We start from the raw sequence: 26,936 nt of genomic DNA, 5'->3' as shown, positions 1-26,936 counted from the left end.
AAGGGACCAGAGCTAGTGTTACACACCCCCGAGCACGCGTTGTACCCTGAGGAGAAAAGAGAGGCTGAGTTTGAGAAGATAAGAAGAGGAGAATGATTAGAGGTTGTGGACATCAATGAGTCCACTCTCCCTTACCATTTTGTGCGATATCCTGCACCTCTTTCGAAGTAATGGTAACCCCTAAACACTCTATAGCTCCACCATTAAAACAGCCTTTTATCTATCAAGCCTCGATTTCACTAGCTTAATGCCCTTAATGAGAAGCTCACGCCAATTTTAATTGAATGTAAAGAGTCTTTGTCTGGAAAGTGATCTTTTTCTGGGTTTGATTGCCAATTATGGTTCTGGTTTTGGAGATGTTTGCTGGAGAAGTTTTTGGTGAGAATCGGTATAGCTTGTTCTAACACATGTGGTCTGCAGGTCATGGTCTACTCACGGTTTCTGAGATTTTTGCGAGTTCCCACCTAGGCTCTCTTGGCGCTTGGTTTGAGTTTCTTTGAGGACAAACAAAGATCTAAGTCCGGGGGAGTTGATATGTTATGGTTTTGACTCACTTTGACCCCGTTTATTTGATAGTTTTGTAGTTGTTTGAGTCTTTTTCAGGTTATAATAAGAGGCTAGGAAGCTAAAAGCAAGGATTAGAACAGCAGGAGCAATCGGAGCAGAAAGGAGTTGAATTGGAGCAGAAAAGCTGATTTTAGACCCAGGAGCAAATGCTCTCGATTTCCGAGCACATGCTCCCAACTCTACGGTTTCATGACGACACATGGCAAGCATCTAGGCGCCGATTCCCTGCCTAATTCCCCTTATTTTAGGTGATCCTTTGTGAGGGAAAGAGGGCTGAGATCGCTTTTTAATAGGGAGATTTGAATTTGGAATCTTTTCTTATTTTTCTCTACTTGTATGCTATTTAACCTAGGGTTTTAGGAGAGAGATTTGGACCTGTTTCGTTTGGTTTTTGAGCGACGCTTTTGTGAGAGGGAGAAGAGCGGCTACCTTGTGAAGCATTCTCTGAACCCTTTTTATTTTTATGTCATTGAATTTCTCATCTTTTGCTATGATTCATTTCTCTATGTCTGAGTAGCTTTCTTGCTAGATTAGGGGTTTCATGGGTTAGCAACAGAACACAAATAGGATTCTATATAATCGATTGTCTTCACTATTGTTAGTCTTAATGCGTAGGTTGATTTGATCACCCAATCTATGATTTTAGGTTTATCTATTCATCAAAAGTGTAATGGGTTGCTAGAAAAGACATTAGTGGGCAAATTATCCTAGACCTGCGAAAGTTGATGTGTAGGTGATTTGTGAACATATCATTCCTGTTCTTTAATGCTTGTCTGCGATTCTGGGCTCAAACGACAGTTTAGGGTTTATGGACCGCCGAGCATGTGCTCCGGATTTCTGAGCACGTGCTCCGCGTTTCCGCACAGAATCGATCAGATAGAGTTATTGATACCACGACAATGGATCAGTTTATATTTATGTTTGAGTTCTAGACTGATACTTAATCTATGCCCTGAATAGTTGTTTAGTTGTTATCTCTGAAACTCCTGAGAATTACCCCCGATCTAGTGTTTTGTTTATTGCCTTTTTATATCGTTTTTAATCGCTTAATTGTTACCAAAAACTAACTTTGAATTGTCTTAGCTTGAAATTGAACCAATAGAACCATAGAGTAAAACTTGGTCTTCATGGGATTCGACCCCTAAGTACTACTTCTTTGCTGTGCACTTGCAGTAGGAAAATAGGGTTTAAAAACTCTGTCTATCATGAAGCTTACTGGCAAGGAAAGACATCAATTGCTGAATCTGAGTCGTAAACAAATCTCCAGTGACTGCACCAGGATCACTTGATGCATCCTCAAGAGGAACATTCACAACAAGAGGAGATGGCTTGTCAGTTTAGACATTTGGCTTAAAACTAGTAGGATAGTCATGCTTCTTCCAGCACTTATCCACAACATGACCTGCTTTCCCACAAAAAATACAATGTGGACAATTGCTTCGCTGATAGGTAGGACTACTTGCATCTAGAGAAGTAGGAGCCTGAGTTGGTTTACTAAATCCTTGAGACTGTGACTGAGACACCTGAAAAGCAGCAGTACTGAGATCACATGTGGCAGAGACTGTTACACTCTTCTGGCTGTCATCTTGGTCCAAGAGATTGTAAATCTCATAAAGAGAAGGAAGGCTATTCTTCATCAAAAAGAGATTGTGAAGATTATCATAAGAGTCATTGAGCCCCGTCAGGAAATCTATGACCCGATTAGTCTCCTTTTCTGCAAGAAGATCCTCAATGGTATGAGGTGTTGTTTGAATGTTGGAAAGTTCCTCCCACAATATCTGAGTTTGAGTATGATAAGAAGACAGATCCATGATGCCTTGCCAGAGAGAATGAAGTTGATGATGCAGCTTGTACAGTCAAGGCAAGTTAGACTTGTGAAAGCGTGTATGAAGATCCTTCCAAATGTCAGAAGCATGCTTGATATACAAGATGCTGGAATAGATATTTTTAGAAACTCTGTTCATTAGCCATGATTACCATACTGTTGCAACGACACCAAATCTTAAAATTTGGATCATCAGCCGCAGGCTTCACAATAAATTCATCGAGAAAACCTAGTTTGTTCTTAGCTTCGTGACTAGTCATCATAGCAACCATACAAACACTGTAATTATTCCCATCCAAAGGTTCTTATGCTAAGACTAAACCACGGTGATTTGAGCTATGCAAATGATATGGAGAATAGATATTATCCGTCGAATCAGATACCTCAAACGGTTCGCGAGGAGGAACAATTAGAGATTGGCGAGTATCCGCACTATCGGACTGATCAGACCGCGATTCACCAATCCCGAAGCTTCGCGAGGTTTGGATGACTCGTCGTGGCCTCTAGGTGACAACACCGTGTCGGATTCTGGTGAATATGGTACAAGAGAACGATACTTCGACTTACAGTTGTGTTTTCCCATTGAAATCTGAGTCGACTTCTCGAAGAGAGATGAAAAGACGATACAGAATCAAGAGAAGAGTAAAGACGAAGCAAAGAGAAGCTCAGATGAGCTGAAATTGTAGAGAGACGGTGAAAATCCGGGAAGATTCCGATGAGATTCCGTTGAAGGATCGAAGCGGAAGTTAGTTGGAGAATGAGATTAAGATATTTTGCTCTGATACCATTTTACCAAATAATTTCTTTCTCATTAATTCAATAAAGATTATAAATGTGAGTTTATATATAGTTGTTAGAGGCCAAAACAAAAGCCTGAAATACTGTAATACAAATAGAGACTATATGTATATTTACTATTTCCACTAACATATTGACCAATATACACTAATTGAAACACAGTTCGAACAAAAAGAGTCAAAAATATCAGACATTTGTTAGTTAGTTAGTTAGTTAGTTAGTTTGTTTGTTTGTAACCAGAATAAAAAGAGACAACTTAGCGCATCATTGTCTTACTCTGTACCGTATGGATAGAATCTGAAGAAGATTGAATTAGGACGGAGAACACGAGAGACAGAAATTGATGCCATGTCCCTGATCAGGGATATTCAAAAATCAAATGCATTAATAAGACAAGCCCTCAGAAGTGAAAAACAATAAACAAATTCACCAACTTAGAAACCACAAAAAAAATTAAGTAAAAAAATCATGAAAACACCATTTGTAATTCAATAGGGGAAACAGGGAGAAGAATCCCTAGAATTAGTTCAAACCCTAACCCTAGATCTAGATGGGGATGATAGATTAAATCGCAACTTAATCATTCCCATTTCAAACAATCAAAATGTATTTACAGAAGAAACGTACCACTTACCAACTTGTCGTCCTTGTAGACACAAAATCTCTCGAGGATTCTAAAGCGATTTTTTTTTCTTTCGAGAAACATCATCACCACGAAAGTTTTTTTTTTTTTTGGTTAACAAAATACAAGATCAGTTCAAACAAGCCAATTGGACGGTAAATCGTTTATATATGTAATTAAATGTGAATCTACACTAGCACATCTCGCCAGCTTGTCCGTTTTGCCATTCTACAATCGGAGAATTAAGACTAAAGAGAAGGAGAGAAATTCATCCTTACCAACTTCAATCACATCGAAATAAGACTTGAATGCAGGCCACTCGGAGGGCGAAGACACCATCTTCACCAAGTCAGAACAGTCCATAAGGAAACGACATCTTGATTATCTACACCAATCATACACCGCACTGCCCAAACTAGAGTGGGGAGAGACTACGTCGGAGATTAGCTGCACCTATAGTGGGGTACTCCCTTACAGGAGAAATACAGTACCATCCGCGACCAGCATGCTGGCCAGTCGCTTTCCAAGATCCATCCACAAAACATCAATAACTTGTTATAGGACTATCCACCACCAAATTATTAGTACCCCTAACAGGTCGGGATCCAGCTTGTGGGGGATCCCCCAAAGGATCCTTCTGGGCCGAGAACCAAACCTTGGATTCTTCCTCTGGTAAGCGTAGAATCGCTAGTGGGTTAAAATCCAGATTACTAAAAATTTTATCATTTCGAGCTTTCCAAATATACTATAGAATCCAAGGATTGATATCCACCGAAGAAACCTGCTGGAATCGCCAAAACAAAGAGTCCATGTTTGCATAGATAGACGCCAAAGGGAAAACCCCCCATCCCGTCGGAGACAGGGATAGAGCCCAAACCTGGCTCGCCGGAGGACACTCAAATAGGGCATGATTAATTTTCTCTTCCGAACAGCCACAAAGCGCACACTCAACATCACATCTTATTCCACATTTCCGAAGATTAGTTGTTGTTGCTATACAACCAGTGATTGTTTGCCAGAAGACATCGGATTTGCCAAACAAAGGCTTGTAAAGGTATAATATTTGGGCTGCAAGCTTGCATAACAAGGGAAGAAACCCGCTGCTGCTGCAAAGCCTTATACCCAGATTTAACCGTATAAAACTCAGTTTTTGTCAAGTGGCAACCCAACCTATCCAGTGAGTTTTGACTACCCAAAGGTAAGGCATAAATAAGGGCAACATCTTTCGGCTCAAAAGTGGCCAAAAGCAACGCCATATTCTAGGAGTTTGAGCTCATGTCAATGAAGGTTTTAAATCAAAGTTCAGGATCGAAAGACGATCCCGAATGCAGTGCTGGTCTCGGAAATTGAGCAGGAATTCGGGGATCAGACAATACTAAGATGGAATCACCGGATCTTACCTGTTTAATAAGTCATTTTTTTACTAGAGAGCGAGCAGACACCATAATCCGCCACACATAAGATGGTGAGTAAGATTTAATTGGATCCAACAGATTAGAATGTTTATAATAACGACCTTTAAAAACCCTAGCAAATAGTGAGTTCGGAACTGTAATCAATCTCCAGAGCTGTTTAGCCAACAAAGCAGTGTTACAGTCATACAAACATCAAATCTCAACCCCCCATCCCGCTTACTAAAACACATTTTATCTCAAGCGACCCAATGTAAACCCCGCAATTTCCCAGATGAGCTCCACCAAAAGTTAGATATCACACTAGTAAGCTTTCGGGTGACCGTTTTCGGTAGACGAAAGCAAGACATGACAAAAGTAGGGACAGTTGTAGCCACTGACTTAATCATGACCTCTTTCCTGCCCCTTGATAACAGTCTGGCAGGCCAGCCACCTGTTCGTTTCTGTAATATATCCTGAACGAATGAAAAAAAAATTGTTTTTAGGCAACCCAAACTTTCCGGTATGCCTAAATAAGAATTCATACCACCCAAATTAGTGATGCCCAAAATACCTTTTAATTCCTCGCGCAAGTTCACATCCACTGTATGCCAAAATTGTACCAAAGATTTCTGGAAATTGATTTGTTGGCCAGATACTCGTTCATACTGCTTAAGTATCCCTAAAACAATCTTGCATTGCTCCTTTGTGGCCGACAGAAAAAAAGACTATCGTCCGTAAAAAATAAATGAGAGATCGCTGGACAGGCTATCGATACCTTAATACCCGTAATAAGTTTAGACCGCTTTGTCGTACAAAGATTTGCACTGAGCACCTCTATACAACAATAAAATGACAGGGGATCCCATGCCGAAGCCCTAGAGTAGGAATTATAGAACCATGGGATTGACCATTTAGCAAGACTTTATATTGGACTGACCAAATTTCCGTACAAATGCTCAACTCTACTCGACTACGGAAGCTCTTTATATTATGATTGATGTTGGGTCTTTTTTCTCAGTTTATTCCAATTTTTGGACTGGCTTTTTTCAATAACTTTTTTTTTCTTATAAGATTTTTAGTTTTTTTTTAATGAAATTAAGTCATGTTTCCACTTCGAGTGTTTATTTTTTTTTTAATTTTACATAAACTGAAATTTGTTTCTTTTTTCGTAATCGAAAATTAAATATACCAAAATAAATATATTTTATTGGATCTAAATGGTCTGTAAAATAAATTATAAGTCATGCAAGAAAATTGTATTTTATTTTTCATTTAAACTGCAACAGAAAATGTAACTACAGAAAGGAAGAAGAAAATAACATGATTTATGTTTTTATCAAAAGACAAGATTTTGTCACATAGGACTAGATTCAAACCATCATGAGCATCCAATATTGAGATTTTCGTTACCCTTTGGAAGTTTATTTAGTTTGGCGACTGCTGCTTCTGTATCTAACTTCACCTTTTCAGGAACCGAATGCGTCATGAACATCATCTTCTTCGTCACGGTTCCTTGCATTATAAATCGCGAAGCTAATGCAAATTGTTTCTTACTCGAAGCGCGGAAATGATACATCCACACAGCTTCCACGCGGAAATCAGCATTGGGAAACAAGTTTTCCTCCCAGTTTTTCTCTTGTGTTCCACCAATCGAAGACTCACCTTCTTCCTTATAAACATTCTTATCCTATGTATACAACAACAACATACATAAACATGCTTTGCATATGATACCTACTAATCAGGCATAAGTGTTGACGGAAACAAAACATCAAATCTAACTAAAATTGAAGCATAAAATGTTCGTACCTTAAATAATATGAAGAGACCTAACATTGTTCCATTCCATGCGACTAAAACATTTCGCAACATCTCAACTTCTTTCCAGTTCATTACATCCACGGCCACCGCCAAATATTTATGCTGCTGAAAAAAGTTAGCATCTCTACCCACCAAGAACATGTCCCCAAGATTTTCTATCTCCTTCAATTCATATAAACAACTTAAACATGTCAAACAACATATAAATGATATATCTATATATATATATATATATATATATATATAATGCAAATGCTTGTACTTACCCGAGCTTTATGTGAAATATTATAGGTCATGGTTTGTAATCTCCCCTTGTTTATAGACTCATATTTTGTAGTAAACAAAATTCTAGGGGTGTTGATGACGAAGTCACATATCCCATCAAAACGGTAGTCAATGGAGAAAATATCCAGAAGAGGTGCATACACCTCAATACCATCAACATTAGAGCAAGCCACATGCAAGAGCTTTAGGTTATTGTTACGAATCTTCAGGCAAGCCCTCCCGTTATCCCACATGACATGAAGCACCAGCACCTTGAGAGAGGGGCACGATGCAATAATTGTGTTTAACACGTCAACCTCAATAGAGATTTTTTCAAGTTTGAGAATCAGGAGGTTATGACATCGGTTGAAGGCATATGCGGTTTTTAACTCGTATAGACATAGAGAGAGTGATGCGAGATATGGATGGGAGAATATTTTTGGGGGCAAGTAGAGCTGATTGAATCCCCTACCATGAACATGAAGGTTTGAAAGTGAGAGATTCCTGGTATGTTTCTAAAGGGTAAGTAATCGAATCCACGTTTCCAGCACACCGTTGTGACATTGGTGATACTCATGTTTGATTGTGCATCCCTCAAGATGACCATTGTGATTGTTTATAACCTATAAGAAAACAAGATTATAGTGGTTTTAATAAAACTACTATACACATATACAAAATATAAGTCGTCAATACACACATATATATATATATATATATATATTAAAGATTTGAATCTGAAGCTACAGTTATCATCACTTGTTAAATTCATTAAACTATATATATATATATATAATATCATGTAATTAACTATTTGAATCAACCAAGAGATGTATTATTAGATTTTCATTAAATCTTATAATAATGCATCTCCAATCTATGCTCATCTTTTCAAATATATTGATCAATGCTCCAAAAAAAAATGTGCGAAAAACCGTTGTTATCACCACATTTTAAGATAAAACCCCATATGAAAACATGTTTAAACTTTTGTAATAAGAAAATTTCTTGTGGTTTTTTTACAAAAGTTGTAGAAAAAAAATCATAGAGTAAACTTTTTGTTCTCTTTTCCATCATGGATTATCTGAGATTGTTGCTTGGCTCTAGTTGTCTAAGATTTTTGTATTCTATATATATACAAGTGTATTACAAACAAAAATGTACTCATCAATTTAACCATCAGTACCATGGTCAAACAACAATAGAGAGAGAATACTGGAAAATAGAGAGAAAATAACCTTTGTTATTTCATTGGCAACACGATGAGAATGATCGGTCAGAGTTTCCATGTTGGTTACGATAGAATTTTGCAAATCAAAGACGAGGTATGGAACCTTTTTCCATACATTCTTCCATCGTTTAGACAACACACTTGTCTTGATGACATCTTCTGTGACCAGTTTATTTAGGATCATGACCAACACATCATCTGGGAGTTCACTGATCCGGTCCTCCACCGTATTCTTGGATTTGGATGGGCGATGAATGTGAAAGGTTTTTAGGATTGAGAGAGGGAAGCAAGTCATGTTTTACTTTGAAGTACACTCAGAGAGATGATGTGGGTTGGATTAAAAATATGTCAGATGTATTACGAAGAGATAACAAGGATTACAAGTAGCCAAAACATATATATGGCTGGAATTTTTTTTGGTAATAAAAACCTAATTGATTTTTTAAAAGTTTTTATTTATAAAACTGGAAATAATTCAACAAATTAATGCATTTCTTATTATTTATAGAAAAAAATATTGCTTTTGGTCAAACTAAAAAAAGGTAATATGATAACAAAATATGGAAATACCAAAATATACACGTCACTAAACCCACTTTTTGATTGCAAAATAATTCTTCTTTGTTATTAGGATTTTACTTGGTTTAAGATGTAATTAGGCTAAAGTATAAACGAAAAAGCATCGCATGGGCTAGGCTGTAACAAAAAAATTCTTATGCATTAGACAGAGATCCCTTTATGATAATAGTAGAGATTTTGTCAAAATTGAGAATTATGAGGTTATGCCATCGGTGGAATACATGTACAGGTTTTAAATCGTAGAGACAGAGGAAGAGTAATTCAAGATTTGGATGGGAGAATGTTTTAGGGGACAATAAAAGCATATTGACCCTACAATTAACATGAAGGCTTGAAAGTGAGAGAGCCCTCGTATCATCGTATGTTTCTGAAGAGTAAGTAATCGAATCCAAGTTTCGATTATACCGTTGTGACATTGGTCATATTGGCTATAATCATCTCCTTTTCAGTAAAAGGGAAATACACAACATAGTTTTTGTAGACTTTATATTTTTAATAAATGGTTACTAATGGTTATAAATATGTTATAGATAGGTTATAGATTAATTCATATATTAATCGGTTACACTTAAATATTGAGTGCAACCTTAATTAGGAATATTCCAAATTGATAATTGATATATTAATGGTAACAAATAAAATCATGGATATTTCAAACTGTATTTTCGGAAGATTTTAGTCCTATATCAAGTTGTTTCCAAAGATCTTTAAACACAATATTACAAATTTCTTTTCCACAAATTTTATTGATAAACCACCACGTTCAATAAAAATTAGGACCCGTGCTAAAGCACGGATTGAAATTTTTTATTTATATTATAATTTTAAGACTTACATACTCTAGCACGGGTTAAAATTTTATATACTCTAGCACGGAAGCTGTTGGACACACTCTAGCACGAGTTAATAATTTTATATACTCTAGCACGGGTTAAAATTAACAATATAAGACTTACATAATAGATTTAAATTCCATGAGTGATATTTACCATAAAAATTGTTTGCATGAGTTGCATCCAAATAATATTATCAGCAATTACATATATAATATTTTAAAAATAATGAAATGTATTTCAACCCGTGCTGTAACACGGGTCAAAATCTAGTATTTGATTATCCAGCTAACTAGATGATCATTGTGATTCTTTATAACCTTAAAAAGAAAAATAAAATTCTTGTGGTTTCGATAAAATAAAGTAAAAGATTTGATTGTGAAGCTATTGTTATCATCACTTGTTAAATTCTACAATCTAAAAGATATATGTACATATATAAATAATATCATGTAATTAAGTATTTGAATCGGGCAAGCGATTATTTATTAGATTTTCATTAGATCTTATAATAATGCATCTACAAAGAAAAGGGAAAATTTGATAGCTACTTAAGTACTTAGTGTAACGCCCGCGTCTCACGATCCTAAAGGGGGGCAATTTATTTTAAGAAAAACAATAGCTAGATGAGCTTAAGTAGCTAAGCTACTAGCTCAAATAGCTGGAATACGAGCTGAACAAGCTCGATGAACAAGTTAGTTCACCTGCGGACAGCTATCGGCCAGCTGTGGACAGCTAGCTGCGGACAGCTATCGGCCAGCTGCAGACAGCTATCGGCCAGCTGCGGCCAGCTAGCATCCAGCTAGCGTCCAGCTAGCGTCCAGCTCGTCCAGCTAGCATTCAGCTCGTCCAGCTAGCGTCCAGCTCAACCAAAGCTCGGCCAGCTGGACGGTGTGGACATTGTGCGGGTCAGCTGGGGAGCTCGTGGGCGGTCAAGGTACGTGGTGACCGAACGGGCATGGCCAAACAGGCACGGCCAGACAGGCACGTCCGAAGGGTCTTGACGGACAGGTTCCTTTTGGGGCCTAGACTTCGGCCAGGACAGTATAAATAGAGGGTCTTGCCTTCATTTTTCGACACCATCATCCATCCATCGTCCATCTAATCCTAAAAAGAAAAGGGGGTGCGGCTCGGCGAGTATACTCGTCCGAACTGATGCGCATACTACCTCTTTATCGAAGGTACGATGAGACGAGCGACGGGTCGGCAATCAGGCCAAACCGATCGAAGGATAAGCGGTGGTTCGGCGATGGAGTCGAACTGATCGCAGGATGATCGACGGTTCGATCATAGCGTCGGACCGATCGAAAGGTCATCGACGATCTGCATCCATGGACGGATCGATCGAGGGTTGACTGGTGATTCAATAGCTAGTCGGATTAGGTGATCAAAGGATTGACGATACGAGCCGTAGGTTGGATTGATCGGTCGGGTGGTCGACAAGTCCGTCGGAAGTATCAGCTCGGGTCTGTAGTTGATCGGCGATTCGATTATGGGGTCGGATCGTTCGATCGGACCTGGCTCTGATACCAAGACTGACAAGTCGACGGTGTTCAATGGTATGACCGATGGGTTAACTAATGGCACGTCCGATGCCAAGCTTCGGGAACACGAGTGGTTCGAGAAGCCGATAGAGCAACCGTTCACTGTGAACCGAAGGGACTATATGTCCCCATCCCTAATGTGTGAAAGCTTGTGGGGTTAGTTGGTTGTATGGCTAAACACAAAAGGATGGGTCAAGGTTAAAGTTATATTCCGCTGTGTGTAAAGGGGTTTATAAAACAAGGCCGCGAGCCAAAGCTAAGTAACCAAATCAATGGATATTCGGCCAAGAATGGGCCTAATGGAAGTCGTGACCGCGGACGCTGGGACGTCCGGGTCGGGGTCTTTCACTTTGCCAAGATGCTATTAATAAGAAGCATACTTTCAGATTTCGAGAAGAGATTGAGGCCCAGAACTTCACACATATGTAGACTTGGTTTCAGCGTCTGTTGAATGGAGGCAAAAGAGCCGCATATGAATATCCATTTGTTGTTGCTAGTGTCAACTGTTCATTACTGTTCATGCAAATGCTCGATCTAGAATCCTATGAGTATCTCCACTCACTCTCCAACAGGCTCCCCCTTGCCTAACTCCTTCTCCCTTCTCTCTTTCTTACCAATCAAATTCCTGTTGTCACTTTAATTACATTTAGACAAGTTCACATAAGGAAACCCAAATTTAAAGAGATAAATTTTTTTCTTCATTTTTTTATTTATTTCAAATATCGATCTAATTGGAGAGATGAAAAACAAGTTTGATGTAAGTCATTGACTGAAAAAGATTTTATACCATAGAAAAATGGGATAAAAAAAACAACATATTAAAGTTTTCTGAAAAATCATAACAGATTTTGTCACACATGACTAGGGATATTATAATATCCTTCTTAGATTCGAACCCAATTTCATCAGAAGTATCCAATATTGAGATTCTCGTTACCCTTTGGAAGTTTCATTAGTTTGGCGACTGCCGCTTCTGTATTTAACTTCACCTCTTGAGGATACGAAGACGTCATGAACATCATCTTCTTCGTTACGGTCCCTTGCGTTATAAACCGTGAAGCTAATGCAAACTGAGCCTTATTCGAACCGCTGAAATTAAGCATACACACAGTTTCCACACGGAAATCAGCATTGGGAAACACTTTTCCCTCCTCCCACTTTTTATTCTGTATTCCACCAATGGAAGATTCACCTTCTTCCTTAGAAGCATTGGTATCCTAGATATATACAAGAACATATACATTAACATGAACGTGTTGGATATAATTAATAGACACTAATTAAACAAATGTGATAAAATAAACGTACCTCAAATAATATATTGAGGTCCCCAAGAATTCCATTCCATGCTACCAATATCTGCCGAAGCAGCTCAACTTGTTTCGAATTCATTACATCCACGAACACCGACAAAGATCTAAGCCGCTTCAAATAGTTAGCATCTCTACTAATCACGAACTCATGCGCAATGTATTTTCTCTCCTTCGATATAGACAATAACTTAACATGTCAAACAACATATAAAATTAAAATAGATATATAATACAATTAATTGCTTGTACGTGTACCCGAGATTGACGTGAAATGTTGTAGCGCATGTTGAATTCCGCCAAGTCTAAAAAGCCATTATGGTGCAAAGGTCTTGGGGCCTTGATGATGAAGTTAGCTTTCCTAGCAAAATGAGTACAATAAATCGAGAAAATATCTAGAAGAGGCGCATTCACTTCAATGCAATCAACATCAATGCAAGACACATGCAAGAGCTTAAGGTTGTTGTTGTGAATCTTCAAGCAAGCCTTCTTGATGCGCCACACGACACGGTGGAGCACCAAAACCTTGAGAGAAGGGCACGATGCAATAATTCTGTTGAACACATCAACTTCAGCATGGATTTTCTCAAGTTTGAGAATCTTGAGATTATAGCAGTTTTTGAAGTCATGTGCAAATTTGAAATCATATCGATATAGGAACAGTGTTTTGAGCCTTGGATGGGAGAATATTTCTGGAGACAACCGAAGCTGATTGGTTCCCGTACCGTTTCCATGACGGTTTGAAAGTGCGATAGCATTGGTTTGTTTCTCAAGAGTAAGTAATCTGATCCAAGTTTCGAGCACACTGTCTTGACACAGGTGGGCGTAATGAACGATTGAGCAGCCCTCCAGATGATCATTGTGACGATTTATAACCTTCCAAAAAAAAACAATTGTTTAATATCTTGTGCTTAAAATCTCACTAATTAATACACATATATTTATATATATATATATATATAAGTAAAATGGCTATATAGTTTTATCAATTGTTAAATTCAATTAAATTGAAAGATAATAATAATATCATATGTAAAATATGAGAGTAAGGCAATAGATTTTTTTGCCTAGATTCTCATCAGCTATTAAATAATACAGTCACAACCTAACCGTATAAGCACATATATAACCACAAAGATAAACATATAAAAGCTATTGTATAAACAAGTGTTATTGTAATGCAATGATCATCAATTCAACCATCATTCTCATTCATAAGCTTAAAGGGAAACGAAATAGATTAAAAAGAAAAAAACATTTCCAGGTAACAGATTAAGAACTCTTAAAAGAGAAGATGCTAAAAAATTAGAGAAAAACCTGGGTTATAGTTTCCGGAGCCAAAGGTGTCATTTTGTTCATATCAACTAGCATATCGAAGTGGAGGAAAGGCACCCGCTTCCATACACTCTTCCAACGTTTAGACAACACACTTGTCTTGACGGCTTCTTCTGTGCTCATAGTCCCTAGGATCTTGCCCAACACAGAGTCTGGGAGTTTGCTGAGCCGGTCCTCCACATGATCGACAAGGATCCGTTTGCCTCTTTCATCCGACGATAGTGATGCGTTCATGGGTTTGGGTTGATCATGAAATTGAGAGCCTTTCAGAATAGAGAGAGGGAAGAGACTCATTTTTTTTAACTTGTGTATACGAAAAGAGAGGTGAAGATGTTGTTTGATTCATGGAGAGGTAAGAAGATTATATAGACAACAAATGTATCTGGGTGGTGTTTGGTTGTTTTACTACTATAACCCTAATTGGAGTGTTCTTTCTTTTTATTAAAAAAAAAATATATTTACTCTCATATGACCATGACAATTAATAAATCATTTTATAAAAGATGGAAAGAAATTTACAGTTATTGCTTTCCTTATGACTTACAAGGTAAAACATGGTTTCTATATAAAATAAAAAGAAAGAAATGTGTCTGGAAATCAATTATTTAATTGCTGTAAAAAACTATTTAATTACAATTTTTATTTTATTTTAGTTTATAGTAAAGAAATTTCAGTTATACCCAAAGAAAAATAAAATAAAATAAAATAATCCGGTATTTGCCTTAATTATAATTCTCTATTTTATCTTTTAAGATTTCTTTCCATTTCACCAGATTTCATAGCATATATACCACATAATAGCTTTCTAACTACATTATTATGTGGTTGATTTATCAAAAATGTCGTGGTGGATTTGGGGAACTATAGCATGTAAAAACAAGCTATGGTAACTTTCTCTTTATTAAGTTCAAATAAATAAAAAAAAATTCTTTCATTTTAATATAAATTTAATAATATAGCACATATTTTTAAACTCATATCGTTTGTCATCTGCTAAAACTTAGTTTGAAGTCTAAATTTTAATAAAAATTGAACACTGCAAATCTCTCTCAATGGTTCATCTTCTACTTCTTTGGATTCTAGTAACTGGACTAAACTCAATTACAATTCATGGACTGGGCCAGGCTGTAACATTTTTCATCTTCTGTTTCCATGACGGTTTGAAAGTGCGATAGCATTGGTTTGTTTCTCAAGAGTAAGTAATCGGATCCAAGTCTCGAACACACTGTCTTGACACAGGTGGGCGTAAAGAATGATTGAGCAGCCCTCCAGATGACCATTGTGACGGTTTATAACCTTCCAAAAAAAACAATTATTTAATATCTTGTGCTTAAACTCTCACTAATTAATACATAATATATAAGTAAATTGGCTATAGTTTTATCAGTTGTTAAATTCAATAAATTAAATTGAAAGATAATAATAATATCATGTCAACTATGAGAGTAAGGCAAGAGATTTTTTTGCCTAGATTTTCATTAGCTACTAAATAATGCATTCACAACCTAACCTATGCTCTTCATTAAAAAAAATCGAAATGAGGTTATTATTGTGGGAATTTAAGATAAACTGTATAAGAACATAACCACAAAGATAAACATATATGAGATATTGTATAAACAAGTGTATATTGTAATGCAATCATCAATTCAACCATCATTCCTAAGCTTAAATGGAAACGAGATAGATTAAAAAAAATACATATTTCCAGGTAGCATATTAAGAATTCTTAAAAGAGAAGATGCTAAAAAATTAGAGAAGAACATGGGTTATAGATTCCGGAGCCAGGGGTGCCATTTTGTTCATGTCAACTAGCATATCGAAGTAAAGGAAAGACACCCGCTTCCATACACTCTTCCAACGTTTAGAAAACACACTTGTCTTGACAACATCTTATGTGCTCATAGTCGCTAGGATCCTGACCAACACATAGTCTGGGAGTTTCCTGATCCGGTCCTCCACAGGATCGATGAGGATCCGTTTGCCTCTTTCATCCGACGATAGTGATACGTTCATGGATTTGGGTTGATGATGAAATTGAGAGCCTTTCAGAATAGAGAGAGGCAGTGACGTGTCTCATGTGTATTGAATAGGACATCTGCCCAAAGCCACAAAATAGTAAAAAATTGTAAGGGCACGTATCTTTTTAGTTAGGTTATGTATTTAGTTCGAAAATGTGTTTACGTTATTTATTTTAAAAATTACTGATATTTTGTTTGTTATTAACTCCTTTTATTTCATATTTCTTAATCTTTTGTTTGTATTAATAAAGTATTATATAATGTATCAGATGTTTGAAAGTAAAATGACAAACCACATGAAAGTTCAGAATTTTTATTAAATTTTATACAAAAATATATTTTTAATGAACTAACAAAATATTAATGTGATAATAAAAAATAGATGTTGTGATATTTAAGAGTTTATTTTATGTGTTATAAAAACACATACGTTTGGTTGAAAAAAAAAACACATAAGTAAAACTATTTTACTTATGTTTTGTTCATATTTTACGTATGTTTTGATTATCTTTTGGAGGAATTTTCAAAAATACTTTTTTACATGAGTTTTTTAAAAAAATCTCATTCATGTTGACCATTTTCAAAACTACCGCCTTTTATGTACAAAACGACCAAATTACTTTTTTTTTTTAGTGACAACAAGAATGTACTATTACCAAAATTGAAAAAAAATCTATAAGTTTTTATAAGGTTTTTATAAGTGTCTACAAAGTTTTTATAAGATTTTTATCAGATTTCTATAAGGTTTTTATAAGGTTTTTATAAGATTTTTATAAGATTTTTATAAAAAATTTATAAGTTTTTTATAAGATTTTATAATCCATGCAAAATTTTTATAAGGTTTTTATAAAGTTTTCCATAAGGCTTTTATAATATTTCTACTTTTAAAAACTTTATTAATGTCTTATAAATATTTCTAAATCATTTAAAACCTTATAAAAACTTTATAGAAATTTTATAAAGAGTATTGGACATGATTCTCTACATGACGACCATGATGACCAGCCTTCTGGTTCAGATAGCGAGGTTAAAGAAGTCTTTTATTTGCTCATCTTCTTTTTACTCAGATTTTTACTTCCTCGGTGCTTTACACGTTGCTGTGCCTAAACTGTTATGTTCATAGTTGTATCCAGATCAGTCAAACACAAGAGAATCAATTCATTGTGGTGCCAGTAGGTAATGTCGTAATGATGATGACTAACAAATCCTAGTTTGTTTATGCCAGTCTAGTAAAGTATTCACGAACCTGCTAATCTTGATAATAATCGAACAGAGAAACAAGATGATGCTAAATTTAATTATATAACACATATTTTTTAAACTCATATTGTTTGTCATCTGCTAAAACTTAGTTTGAAGTCTAAACTTTAATAAAAATTAAACACTGCAAATCTCTCTCAATGGTTCAACTTCAACTTCTTTGGATTCTAGTAACTGACTGGACTAAACACAATAACAATTCATGGACTGGGCCGGGCTGTAACATTTTTCATCTTCTGCACTATTTTTAAATCTAAAATTAATTATAACAGAAATTAAAAATAAAGGTAGGGTCCACTAAGAGCAACGAACTTTTTGGTAGCGCTTGTACGTGACTACAGTCTATAATAGGTCGTTAGACGATATTACCCCTACTATACTCACCAAATACCAACGTTGCCCATAAATATCTTCGGAACGTTAAGGAATTAGTCGATATTGCCCCTGCTTTCACCACCAAATTACTAATGTTACCCCTAAATGTTCTTCTCCATTTCTATAAACTTCAAACAAGCTCCCAAAGAGACTACTCTCACACTACCATTTCTCTCCAATTTCGAAATTTAATTTTTGAAATTTTCTCTTCTTCTCTCTGAGATTACTGCGACTACGAACCACGTTCTTCGTTTCCAGACCTCTGCGAAAATGGTGAGCTGAAGTTCTCCGATCATCGATTTCTCCTCTCCGCGAGCGTTCTTCTCTTCGTCTCGCTTTAGTTTTCTTAAAATCTGAGTTCAGTTTTGCGTTTGTTTATACCTCAGGTTGTGATTCAGAAGCTGAAGGAAGCAGAGATTACTGAGCAGGACTCGCTTCTTCTGGTAAGCTACGCCTACGCCGATCATAGAGCTTTTGAGTTTTTTTTTTTTTTTTTTCTTAAACGATAAGTGAAATTTCTAGTTCCTTCCTGATGATTTTCGCAGATTTTGATCTGAATCTAACATATCGAGCTCTTAATCTGCTCTGTGTGACTGTTTTTTTTTTTTGCTTAATCTGAGGAATCGTGAACTGTTTCTACGTTTTGTACACTGACGTCTTTGTTTTGGTTCTCGTTTTGTTGAAATAGACTCGGAATCTGCTTCGTATTGCTATCTTCAACATCAGTTACATCAGAGGACTCTTTCCTGAGAAGTATTTCAACGATAAATCGGTTCCTGCTTTAGGTGAGACGCTAATCTGGAAGTTTCTAGAACTCTCTGCCTTTGGGATCTTAAGAAATCCACTTTAATTTTCGATTTCTGTAAATATAGAAACTAATTTTTTTGGGCGGATGATTTTGTAGATATGAAGATTAAGAAGCTGATGCCTATGGATGCTGAATCACGCCGGTTAATTGACTGGATGGAGAAAGGTTTATTATACTTAAACGATTTTAGCATTCAAGGGATGCTTCGTTTCAATTGTTTCGTCGTTTATCTTTGGTGATTTTTGTTTCTTATCATGGAATCTAGGAGTCTACGATGCGCTTCAGAGGAAATATTTGAAGACGCTCATGTTCTGCATATGTGAAACAGTTGATGGTCCGATGATTGAGGAATACGCTTGTAAGTTTTGGCGAGTTGATGATTGCTTAGCTTTTGATGAAAGCGTGGTTTGCTGGTTTATGGTCTGATTAATTGATTGAGGAAAACGCTTGGAAGCCTCTCTGATTAATTGGTGTATTCTTTGACTAATGTGCTTTTTTTGCTAAATCGTTTTTACGGTTCAATGCTCTTATATAAATGTAGCATCCATTAATGACTGATGAAGAGTTTGTGTAACTGCAGTTTCTTTCAGCTACTCGGCTTCTGACAGCCAAAATGTCATGATGAATATCAATCGTACTGGAAGCAAGAAAGATGGAGGAACATTTAACTCCACTGCTGACATTACCCCAAATCAAATGAGGTGCACTGTTTGAGATACTTCTTTCCTACTTTGAGGTCTATTTGGTTTTATCTTCTGTAACATGCTTTTATTTTTTTCATGGCTGTACTGAAATCAGGAGTTCAGCTTGCAAAATGGTTCGTACACTAGTCCAGCTGATGAGGACTCTTGACAAAATGCCAGATGAGGTTATGAATATATTTGTAACTACTCTTCAGGAGTATTCCAATTACGTCAGTTTCCAAATTGCTGATTACTGAGAATTACCACTTTTTTGCTTCTGTTACAGCGCACCATAGTGATGAAGCTTCTGTACTACGATGATGTGACGGTATGGTTACCGCCTTACTAAATTCTCTGGTGATATTGTTATGATCACAATGCAGCTTGAGTAGAGCTTCTTTTGTGTAATAGTTCTGACTTCTAGGTTAACATGTGTGCTTGTCAATCAGCATTCTATTTTTGTGCTTGTCAATTTCCTATGTACTGATTGGTTCTACACACTTATAACATAGACAGAGTAGCTTTGAAGTTATTGTGTTTGCATACAAGTTCTTGCTATCTTTTGTAATAATTTCTATACCATTCACCTTATCTCACTTTCCTCTACTCTGCCAAAGTTAAATGCCCACAAGAAAGACTGACAGCTGTAATTTGAACCTTTTTACAGCCACCAGATTACGAGCCACCTTTCTTCAGAGGCTGTACAGAAGAAGAAGCTCAGTATGTATGGACAAAGAATCCTCTGAGAATGGAAATTGGGAATGTTAACAGCAAACATCTTGTCTTAACGCTAAAGGTAATGTGATTGAAGAACGATGCAACTCGCTAGACATATTTCTTGTCTTTTGATGTCAATTCATTGTGGATAATCTGTATTCTGTACAGGTCAAGAGCGTGCTTGATCCTTGTGAGGATGAAAATGATGATATGCAAGATGATGGCAAGAGTATTGGACATGATTCTGTACATGATGAACAGCCTTCTGATTCAGATAGCGAGGTTGAAGGAGTCTTTTATTTGCTCATCTTCTTTCTACTCAGATTTTTACTTCCTCGGGTTCTTTACACGTTGCTGTGCCTAAACTGTTATCTTCATTGTTGTTTCCAGATCAGTCAAACACAAGAGAATCAATTCATTGTGGTGCCAGTAGGTAATGATGATGACTAACAAATCCTAGTTTGTTTATGCCAGTCTATTAAAGTATTCACTAACCTGCTAAACTTGATAATAATCGAACAGAGAAACAAGATGATGATGATGGAGAGGTCGATGAAGGTGAATTATTCTATAACTATTAAGGCACAAAAAACTATATTACATGGAATTAGACGAGCTTCTTCTAATTTTCACCTATCTGTGAAATGCTTCAAGACGACAACACACAGGATCCAGCTGAAAATGAACAGCAGTTGGCAAGGGTGAAGGACTGGATCAACTCCCGTCACCTCGATACTCTGGAGCTCACAGATATTCTAGCAAACTTCCCAGATATCTCCATAGTAATGAGTTGTTCTTATTGATTCTCACCTTAGAAAGTGTAACTGAGCTTTTACGTATTTAGTTTCTGCCGTTTCTTAAATCTAAGCCACTTTCTTTCTATGATTTCAGGTTCTATCTGAAGGTAAATCACTAGGCAAAAACACACCACTTGAAGCATCCTCATATGATGATGAATAATAATACAGTTTGCTGATAGCTATCTGCTGTTTACTTCAGAGTCTGTCTTCCTACACTAACTGGTCATATTCTGACTTTCAGAAATCATGGATCAGCTCGTGAAAGATGGTGTTCTTTCGAAAACTGGGAAAGACACGTACACTAAGAAGGTGATTGTTTTATCCTAAATCCTACTGACCTGATTTCATTTGGTTATGATTTTCTCTTTGCTTTTTGATTATTTTTTCTTACTTACCCAAAATATCAGCAGAAACCAGAGAGTGAATTCACCTTTGTGAAAGATGAAGCTGATGATGAAATTGCTCCAAAGAAGGGGAAACCTGTAGCTCCTGAAGACTACTTGTACATGAAAGTAAGAGACTCTGATTTCATACTCTGTGTTTGATACACTTGCACAAAGGATAGAAATAAAGATGGTCCTGAGGTCCATGACTCATGGTTTTTATGTCAGGCTCTATATCATTCTCTTCCGATGAAATATGTGACTATTACGAAGCTTCACAACATGCTGGATGGTGAAGCCAATCAGAATGCAGTTCGTAAATTAATGGACAGGATGACCCAAGAGGGCTACGTGGAAGCTTCTAGCAACCGCAGGCTAGGTTTGCTACCTCCATTCAGACCCTTCTCTGTTAAGTTTTGTTGGTTGTTGTGTTATTGTTTCCTCATTGATGCAATGTTTGTAAATAGGGAAACGTGTGATTCATTCTAGTCTAACTGAGAAGAAGCTATATGAAGTCAGAAAGGTTTTTGCCACAGATGATATGGTAATAATACTTGAAAACTAGAATTGAAACATCCATGGAGCAGCTTTATAATGTGAATGCTTTCACAGGACGTGGATGATAACGAAGCTATTGACAAGACCAACGGCAAATTGGCCAAAGGAACCGGAGGTACACTCCTGTTAGCACTTTGCACACAACTTTTAAGCTGGTTTATCTATCTTACATATTTGAAACAAACAGATGTATCTACGTGTGGAGGTATCCACTCCATAGGATCAGACTTCACACGTACGAAAGGAAGATCTGGGATGCAGCCGAATGGCTCAGTTCTAAGCGAACAGACTATCTCTAAAGCAGGGAACACTCCCATTAGCAACAAGGCACAGGTAGAATGAAATCACCACGGAGTGATAGACATATTCTATTGGCTGAGACTCTTTTAAAAGTGTTTGCTAATTTGGTAATTGTGGCTCTCACTCAGCCTGCGGTATCGAGGGAGAGCTTTGCAGTAAACGGAGGGGATGCTAAAGAAGCCGAGACAGCCAACTGTAGCCAAGCCTCACAAGACAGGCGTTGCAGGAAGACCAGCATGGTATATACACCAAACCACATTGCTCCTATCTGTTTTCAACTTAAGTTATAATTCTGAAACTGACATAAGCCTTTTTATATTTGGTTCTTATGATCCTGTTTGTGAAGGTGAGAGAGCCAATTCTGCAGTACTCCAAGCGCCAGAAATCTCAGGCTAATTAATTGAAGATACCACCTCTCTATCAGACACGTCAACCAACCACCTCCTCAGTGATTTAAATGATATTATCTATCTACTCCATAACCTCCTCCTGACACACTCGCTTTGATTGCTTTATTTACCCCTATGCGTTTGAGAATATTATCACGCTTGTTTTCTTAAGTACTTTAGTATCTTTAAATGTTGCAAAGGTAAAAAACAAACTCCAACAACTTTGTTGGTGTTATATAAACAAAGTAAACCCTTCTTTAGTAATTCTCCAGTGATCTACATTCTTAATTTTTTTATGGAAGTAAGTATGAAAATCGACCAACTTCTTAATTTAAAATTCCCTTTCGGTAAAATCCAAAACCTTGAAAGATTTTTATACGATCACCACACAATGGAAAGCAAACACGTACAATTGCGCAAGGAATCTCCTAGAATCTTTGCCCAGAGCTAAAAAAAAAACTCCAGAAACATCCACACACGATAACACCTTCCAAGAAAACGATTCCTTTTCAAGGGTCCCACCTTGTTTCCAGATCTCTTATTCTCAACCGTTAGATCACGTGGACAAGTCCAGTTCCACTCGTAGTTTTTAATAAATAAATAACCCAGTCCTCCTTCCTCACTCCTCAACGTGATGTGAAGATACTTTACTGTTTCACAACGTCATAGAGAGAGAGAACAGTGACCGTCTTCAAGATTTCTCAAGAAAGCAAATCGAAAAACTCAAAACTAAAGGTAAGAAAGAGATCATCATCATCCGCTTTGTTCTTTCTTTTTAAGTCAGAATTATAATAAATCAAGAGTGATCTCATCTTCTTTGGTATATTAGATGGAGACAGAGAAGAAGAATAGCAAGAATCTAAGCCTAAAGCATCTGGGGTTCGTTAGAGTTGCAGCGATCCAGATTCTGGCTTCCGTTTCAAATCTCTACGACTACGCCAAACAAAACTCCGGTTCTCTCAAATCCGCCGTGGAAAAAGTCGAAGGAGCTGTCACCACCGTCGTCACCCCTGTTTACCACAAACTCAAAGATGTTCCAGATTCTCTCCTCGTCTTTCTAGATCACAAGGTAAACCAAACCCAATTCGTTTTTTTGGGTCTGATTGATGTATAAACCCAATTCGTTTGTTTGATCTGATGGAAACCAGATCGTGTTTTAGTTGTTAAGTTTTAACCTTTTTTATAGGTGGGTGAAGCATCGTACAAGTTTGATAAGCATGCTCCTCCGATGGCTAAGCAAGCGGTGACTCAAGCACATGTGTTGATCTACAAGGCAACAGAGAAAGCTCAGAGCTTTGTGAAAGAGGCTCGTACTGGTGGTCCCAAAGCTGCGTTTAACTTTGCTGCGACTGAGTACAAGTGTTTCGTTGTGACCAGCTCTGTTAAAGTCTGGGCTAAAATTAACCAGTACAAGCCAATTCATGCAGTGGGTGAGAAAGCTTTACCTGTGGCTGCGCACGTTTCTACTCGGTACAATGAATTGGTGACGGATATGACTCAGATGGGTTACTCTTTGGTTGGTTATCTTCCTTTGGTCCCTGTTGATGACTTTGTGAAGGCTTATGAGAAAGAAGATGCAGAGCAGAAGAAGAAGAAAGGAGAAGATACAGCTACTACTGATGGAAAGAAAGGAGAGACTACTGCCACTACTGATGGAAATGAATCATCCTCTGATTCGGATTAGGAATGATTTGGTTGTTGCCTTTGGAGAGTTGGTTACGTATGTAAATGACCTTAGGACCTCTGCTTTTCATCTTAGGACCTCTGCTTTTCTTTTTTTTTGTTCGATCTCAAAACTTGGTCAAGTGTCTCTGTTCTTGGTGGTGTGAAAAATGTGATGTGTGGGGTTTCTATCATCTTTAACCACAAGAGATGTATTTGGCAACAAAACTTCATATATATCAACCGTGTTTCAGAAATTTATATTCATATCAAAGATGGAGAATCAAACCAACTTTACTAAAAAGCCAATGAGCATTCCTTTCCCATTCGTAAATGAGTCTTTGAGCTATTATTTGAGTTTGTTTGTTATTGTACCAAGTTCTCTCAGTAACAAATGGAAACAAAGGGAGTACAATACCTGAGAAAAATAACTTGAAAGCAGACACAGACAAAACAAACAAGTCAAAATTGAGTAATATACTTTGCTCCGGGCAACTGCAAAAGCCAACAAGTATTGACTGTAATATTGAAAGCTAGTCCACACTTCATTAATCTACTGTATGTTTATTTTAACTCAAAAAGTGGTTATTATGTGAGCTTAAAGGATTTTGCAATTTGTTACGGAGCAATTTTGCTCAAGTTCTAATGAATGAAACTTTATATAGTTAGATAGATACGAAAAAAAATGTCATACAAACAAGACAAACCAAGTTGTTAAAAGACATTCCAAACATACAAACAAAATAATGCTATGGCTAAGCGACCGGTTTGAGTTCGATCAATATCCCAAATCAATAGAGGCAGTCATCATACATCTCCATATCCTTTCATAGATCTTCGGATTTCGTCACAAAATCAAATAATTGATCAAGATCGAACTCTTGATTGCACCCATCGAAGCTCCCAAGTAAACCGTCGTCGTTCGCTAGGGTTTGTTCTTCATCAATATTGTTTTGAAACCCTTGGACGTTCACAGTTAAATCATCCATCTCCAAATTCTCCCATAAAAATTCAGGTTTCGTCTCACAATCAAAGATTTTATCATCAACATCAAGCTCTTCACTGAAGCTCCCAACTAAATTGTTGTTGTAGACAGAAACCGCTAGGGCTTGTTGTTCTTTAGTGTTGTTGTTGTGAAATCCTTGTACATTCACATATACATCATCTACTTCAACGCACAGACTTGAAGAACTGCAGGGTTGATGATCTAGGGTTTGTTGCTGATGAGTTACGTGTAAAACACCCTTCTCCTTCTCCACGTCCACGCGATCTCTTTGCTTCTTTTCCAACTCCTTCAGATCGTGTAACATCTTCCTCATTTAATCAATCGCGCAACCCAAATCCTCCAGATTCTCTGAATCGGCGAGATTCTCATCTTCCCACCAAAACCCTAACCTTTCATCATCATCCCGAAGAGGAGTCTGATCGGCGAGGAAAGCTGCAACAACACTATCGACAGAAGAGTGACCAAAAGTGTAGAAAGAGGCGTGTGAATTAGAAGAAACCGGAGACGCTATGATCGCAATATGAGCGTCTGAGAGAAGACAAAGCTGAGAGGCTTTGCTGTAAAGACCCTTACGGCGTTTGAAGAAAGCAACCGCTGGTGGATCTTTCCTCTCTATCTTTTTTCCTGTATCAATCTTACTCTTCAATCCACCCATTCTGATATTTTCTCTATTTCACAGACAAAGAGAACGGAGACAAGACTCTAAGATTTTTTTGTTGTTGTTGTGTTTGGCAAAGAATGTGATATCCACGGAACTCACTCTGTTTCTAATCATATATATAGACTTTAAGCCTGAAAGAACTTAGCTTCTAATTAATCCTTGTTGTTTTCCATTTTCTGACGCCACTAATCAGTAATGAAAGTTATTAAACGACTTAAGTAAAATTGTTTTCCTTTTTTGAATTCTAATTACTCAACTCTCCTGAGACCGAACCAGGTATGGTTTAATTAAACCATCGACTTTATTTCCTTTTTCTGATAATCCGTTAATCGGTAATTAACAAATAAGTAAAAACTGTTAAAGGGTTTAAATTGTTTCCTTTTTAAAAAGAAAAGTAAATTTACCATTTTAATAGGTTTAGTGAAAACGTCTTAATCTATGGTTTTATAGCTGAACTTGAAACACATATGTAGTAAACCAAAAGTAAACCGAATTTGTATGGCTAAAGTCCTAACTCCTAACCTTTATTTACTTTTTATAGGTTGGTGAAGCACCGTACATTACAAGTTTGAGAAGCATGCTACTCCGATGGCTAAGCAAGTGGGGACTCAAGCACATGTATTGATCTACAAGGCAACAGAGAAAGCTCAGAGCTTTGTGAAAGAGGCTCGTACTGGTGGTCCCATGCGTTTAACTATGCTGCGACTGAGTACAAGTGTTTCGTTGTTATCAGCTAGATTAAGGTCTGGGCTAAACTTAACCGGTACAAACCAATTCATGCAGTGGGGGAGAAAGCTTCATCCGTGGCTGCAAACGTGTTTGGTGACTGATATGTCTCAGATGGGTTACTCTTTGGTTGGCTATCTTCCAATGGCCCCTGCTGATGATATTGTGAAGGCTTGTGCGAAACAGGATGCAGAGCAGAAGAAGAAAGGAGAAGATACAGCTACTGTTGATGGAAACAAAGGAGAAGATACAGCTACTGTTGATGGAGATAAATCATCCTCTGATTTAGTGTAGGATTGAAAACATTGTGTGATTTGGTTTGTTGGGTTTGGTTACATATGTAAATGGCCTTAGGGCCTCTGTTTTTCATCTAAGGACCTCTGCTTTTCCTTTTTGTTCCATTACAAAACTTGGTGGTAGTGTGAAAAAAGTGATGTGTGTGTTTCTATCATTTTTAATCAAAA

General features: G+C 37.0%; 4 protein-coding genes and 3 pseudogenes across 5 annotated transcripts; 3 read left to right on the top strand and 4 right to left on the bottom strand.

Annotated features, from left to right (window-relative positions):
* Positions 1 to 1,754: 1,754 nt before the first annotated feature.
* LOC147941480 (uncharacterized) lies at positions 1,755 to 2,975 on the bottom strand (annotated as a pseudogene).
* Positions 2,976 to 6,450: 3,475 nt separating this feature from the next.
* On the bottom strand, positions 6,451 to 8,883 carry LOC104704697 (putative F-box protein At1g67390). Its single transcript, XM_010420738.2, has 4 exons — positions 8,530 to 8,883; positions 7,294 to 7,914; positions 7,016 to 7,189; positions 6,451 to 6,893 (listed from the first exon to the last, which is right to left on the bottom strand). Exons 2-4 carry the CDS (start codon positions 7,543 to 7,545, stop codon positions 6,585 to 6,587), a joined length of 735 nt encoding a protein of 244 aa, XP_010419040.2. The 5' UTR covers positions 7,546 to 7,914; positions 8,530 to 8,883; the 3' UTR covers positions 6,451 to 6,584.
* A 3,338-nt stretch (positions 8,884 to 12,221) lies between these two features.
* On the bottom strand, positions 12,222 to 14,464 carry LOC104704696 (putative F-box protein At1g67390). The gene is made up of 4 exons (XM_010420737.2): positions 14,106 to 14,464; positions 13,047 to 13,664; positions 12,787 to 12,960; positions 12,222 to 12,695 (listed from the first exon to the last, which is right to left on the bottom strand). The coding sequence occupies exons 1-4, from the start codon at positions 14,415 to 14,417 to the stop codon at positions 12,384 to 12,386; spliced, it is 1,416 nt and encodes a 471-aa protein (XP_010419039.1). The 5' UTR covers positions 14,418 to 14,464; the 3' UTR covers positions 12,222 to 12,383.
* A 3,450-nt stretch (positions 14,465 to 17,914) lies between these two features.
* On the top strand, positions 17,915 to 22,681 carry LOC104701344 (meiosis-specific protein ASY1-like). 2 transcript variants are annotated; one of them, XM_087458912.1, is made up of 21 exons: positions 17,915 to 18,052; positions 18,166 to 18,222; positions 18,468 to 18,564; positions 18,684 to 18,752; positions 18,853 to 18,945; positions 19,168 to 19,288; positions 19,386 to 19,455; positions 19,557 to 19,598; positions 19,938 to 20,066; positions 20,156 to 20,269; positions 20,378 to 20,420; positions 20,510 to 20,545; positions 20,642 to 20,776; positions 21,029 to 21,096; positions 21,198 to 21,299; positions 21,399 to 21,549; positions 21,638 to 21,714; positions 21,783 to 21,843; positions 21,916 to 22,061; positions 22,157 to 22,267; positions 22,375 to 22,681. In XM_087458912.1, exons 1-21 carry the CDS (start codon positions 18,050 to 18,052, stop codon positions 22,426 to 22,428), a joined length of 1,779 nt encoding a protein of 592 aa, XP_087315038.1. In that variant the 5' UTR covers positions 17,915 to 18,049; the 3' UTR covers positions 22,429 to 22,681. The 2 variants fall into 2 exon arrangements, with proteins under 2 accessions (XP_087315038.1, XP_087315037.1); XM_087458911.1 differs by having other exon boundaries at positions 21,195 to 21,299.
* Positions 22,682 to 22,687: 6 nt separating this feature from the next.
* On the top strand, positions 22,688 to 24,336 carry LOC104701343 (REF/SRPP-like protein At1g67360). The gene is made up of 3 exons (XM_010417008.3): positions 22,688 to 23,152; positions 23,247 to 23,486; positions 23,604 to 24,336. The coding sequence occupies exons 2-3, from the start codon at positions 23,247 to 23,249 to the stop codon at positions 24,099 to 24,101; spliced, it is 738 nt and encodes a 245-aa protein (XP_010415310.2). The 5' UTR covers positions 22,688 to 23,152; the 3' UTR covers positions 24,102 to 24,336.
* Positions 24,337 to 24,765: 429 nt separating this feature from the next.
* On the bottom strand, positions 24,766 to 25,880 carry LOC104701342 (agamous-like MADS-box protein AGL97 pseudogene; annotated as a pseudogene).
* Positions 25,881 to 26,334: 454 nt separating this feature from the next.
* Positions 26,335 to 26,766, top strand: LOC104704695 (REF/SRPP-like protein At1g67360 pseudogene; annotated as a pseudogene).
* Positions 26,767 to 26,936: the final 170 nt, after the last annotated feature.

This window comes from Camelina sativa, chromosome 7 (assembly GCF_030686135.1).
Source record: "Camelina sativa cultivar CO46 ecotype springtype chromosome 7, ASM3068613v1".
Lineage (NCBI taxonomy): Eukaryota > Viridiplantae > Streptophyta > Magnoliopsida > Brassicales > Brassicaceae > Camelina > Camelina sativa.
This window is presented reverse-complemented; position numbering and strand designations above follow the sequence as displayed.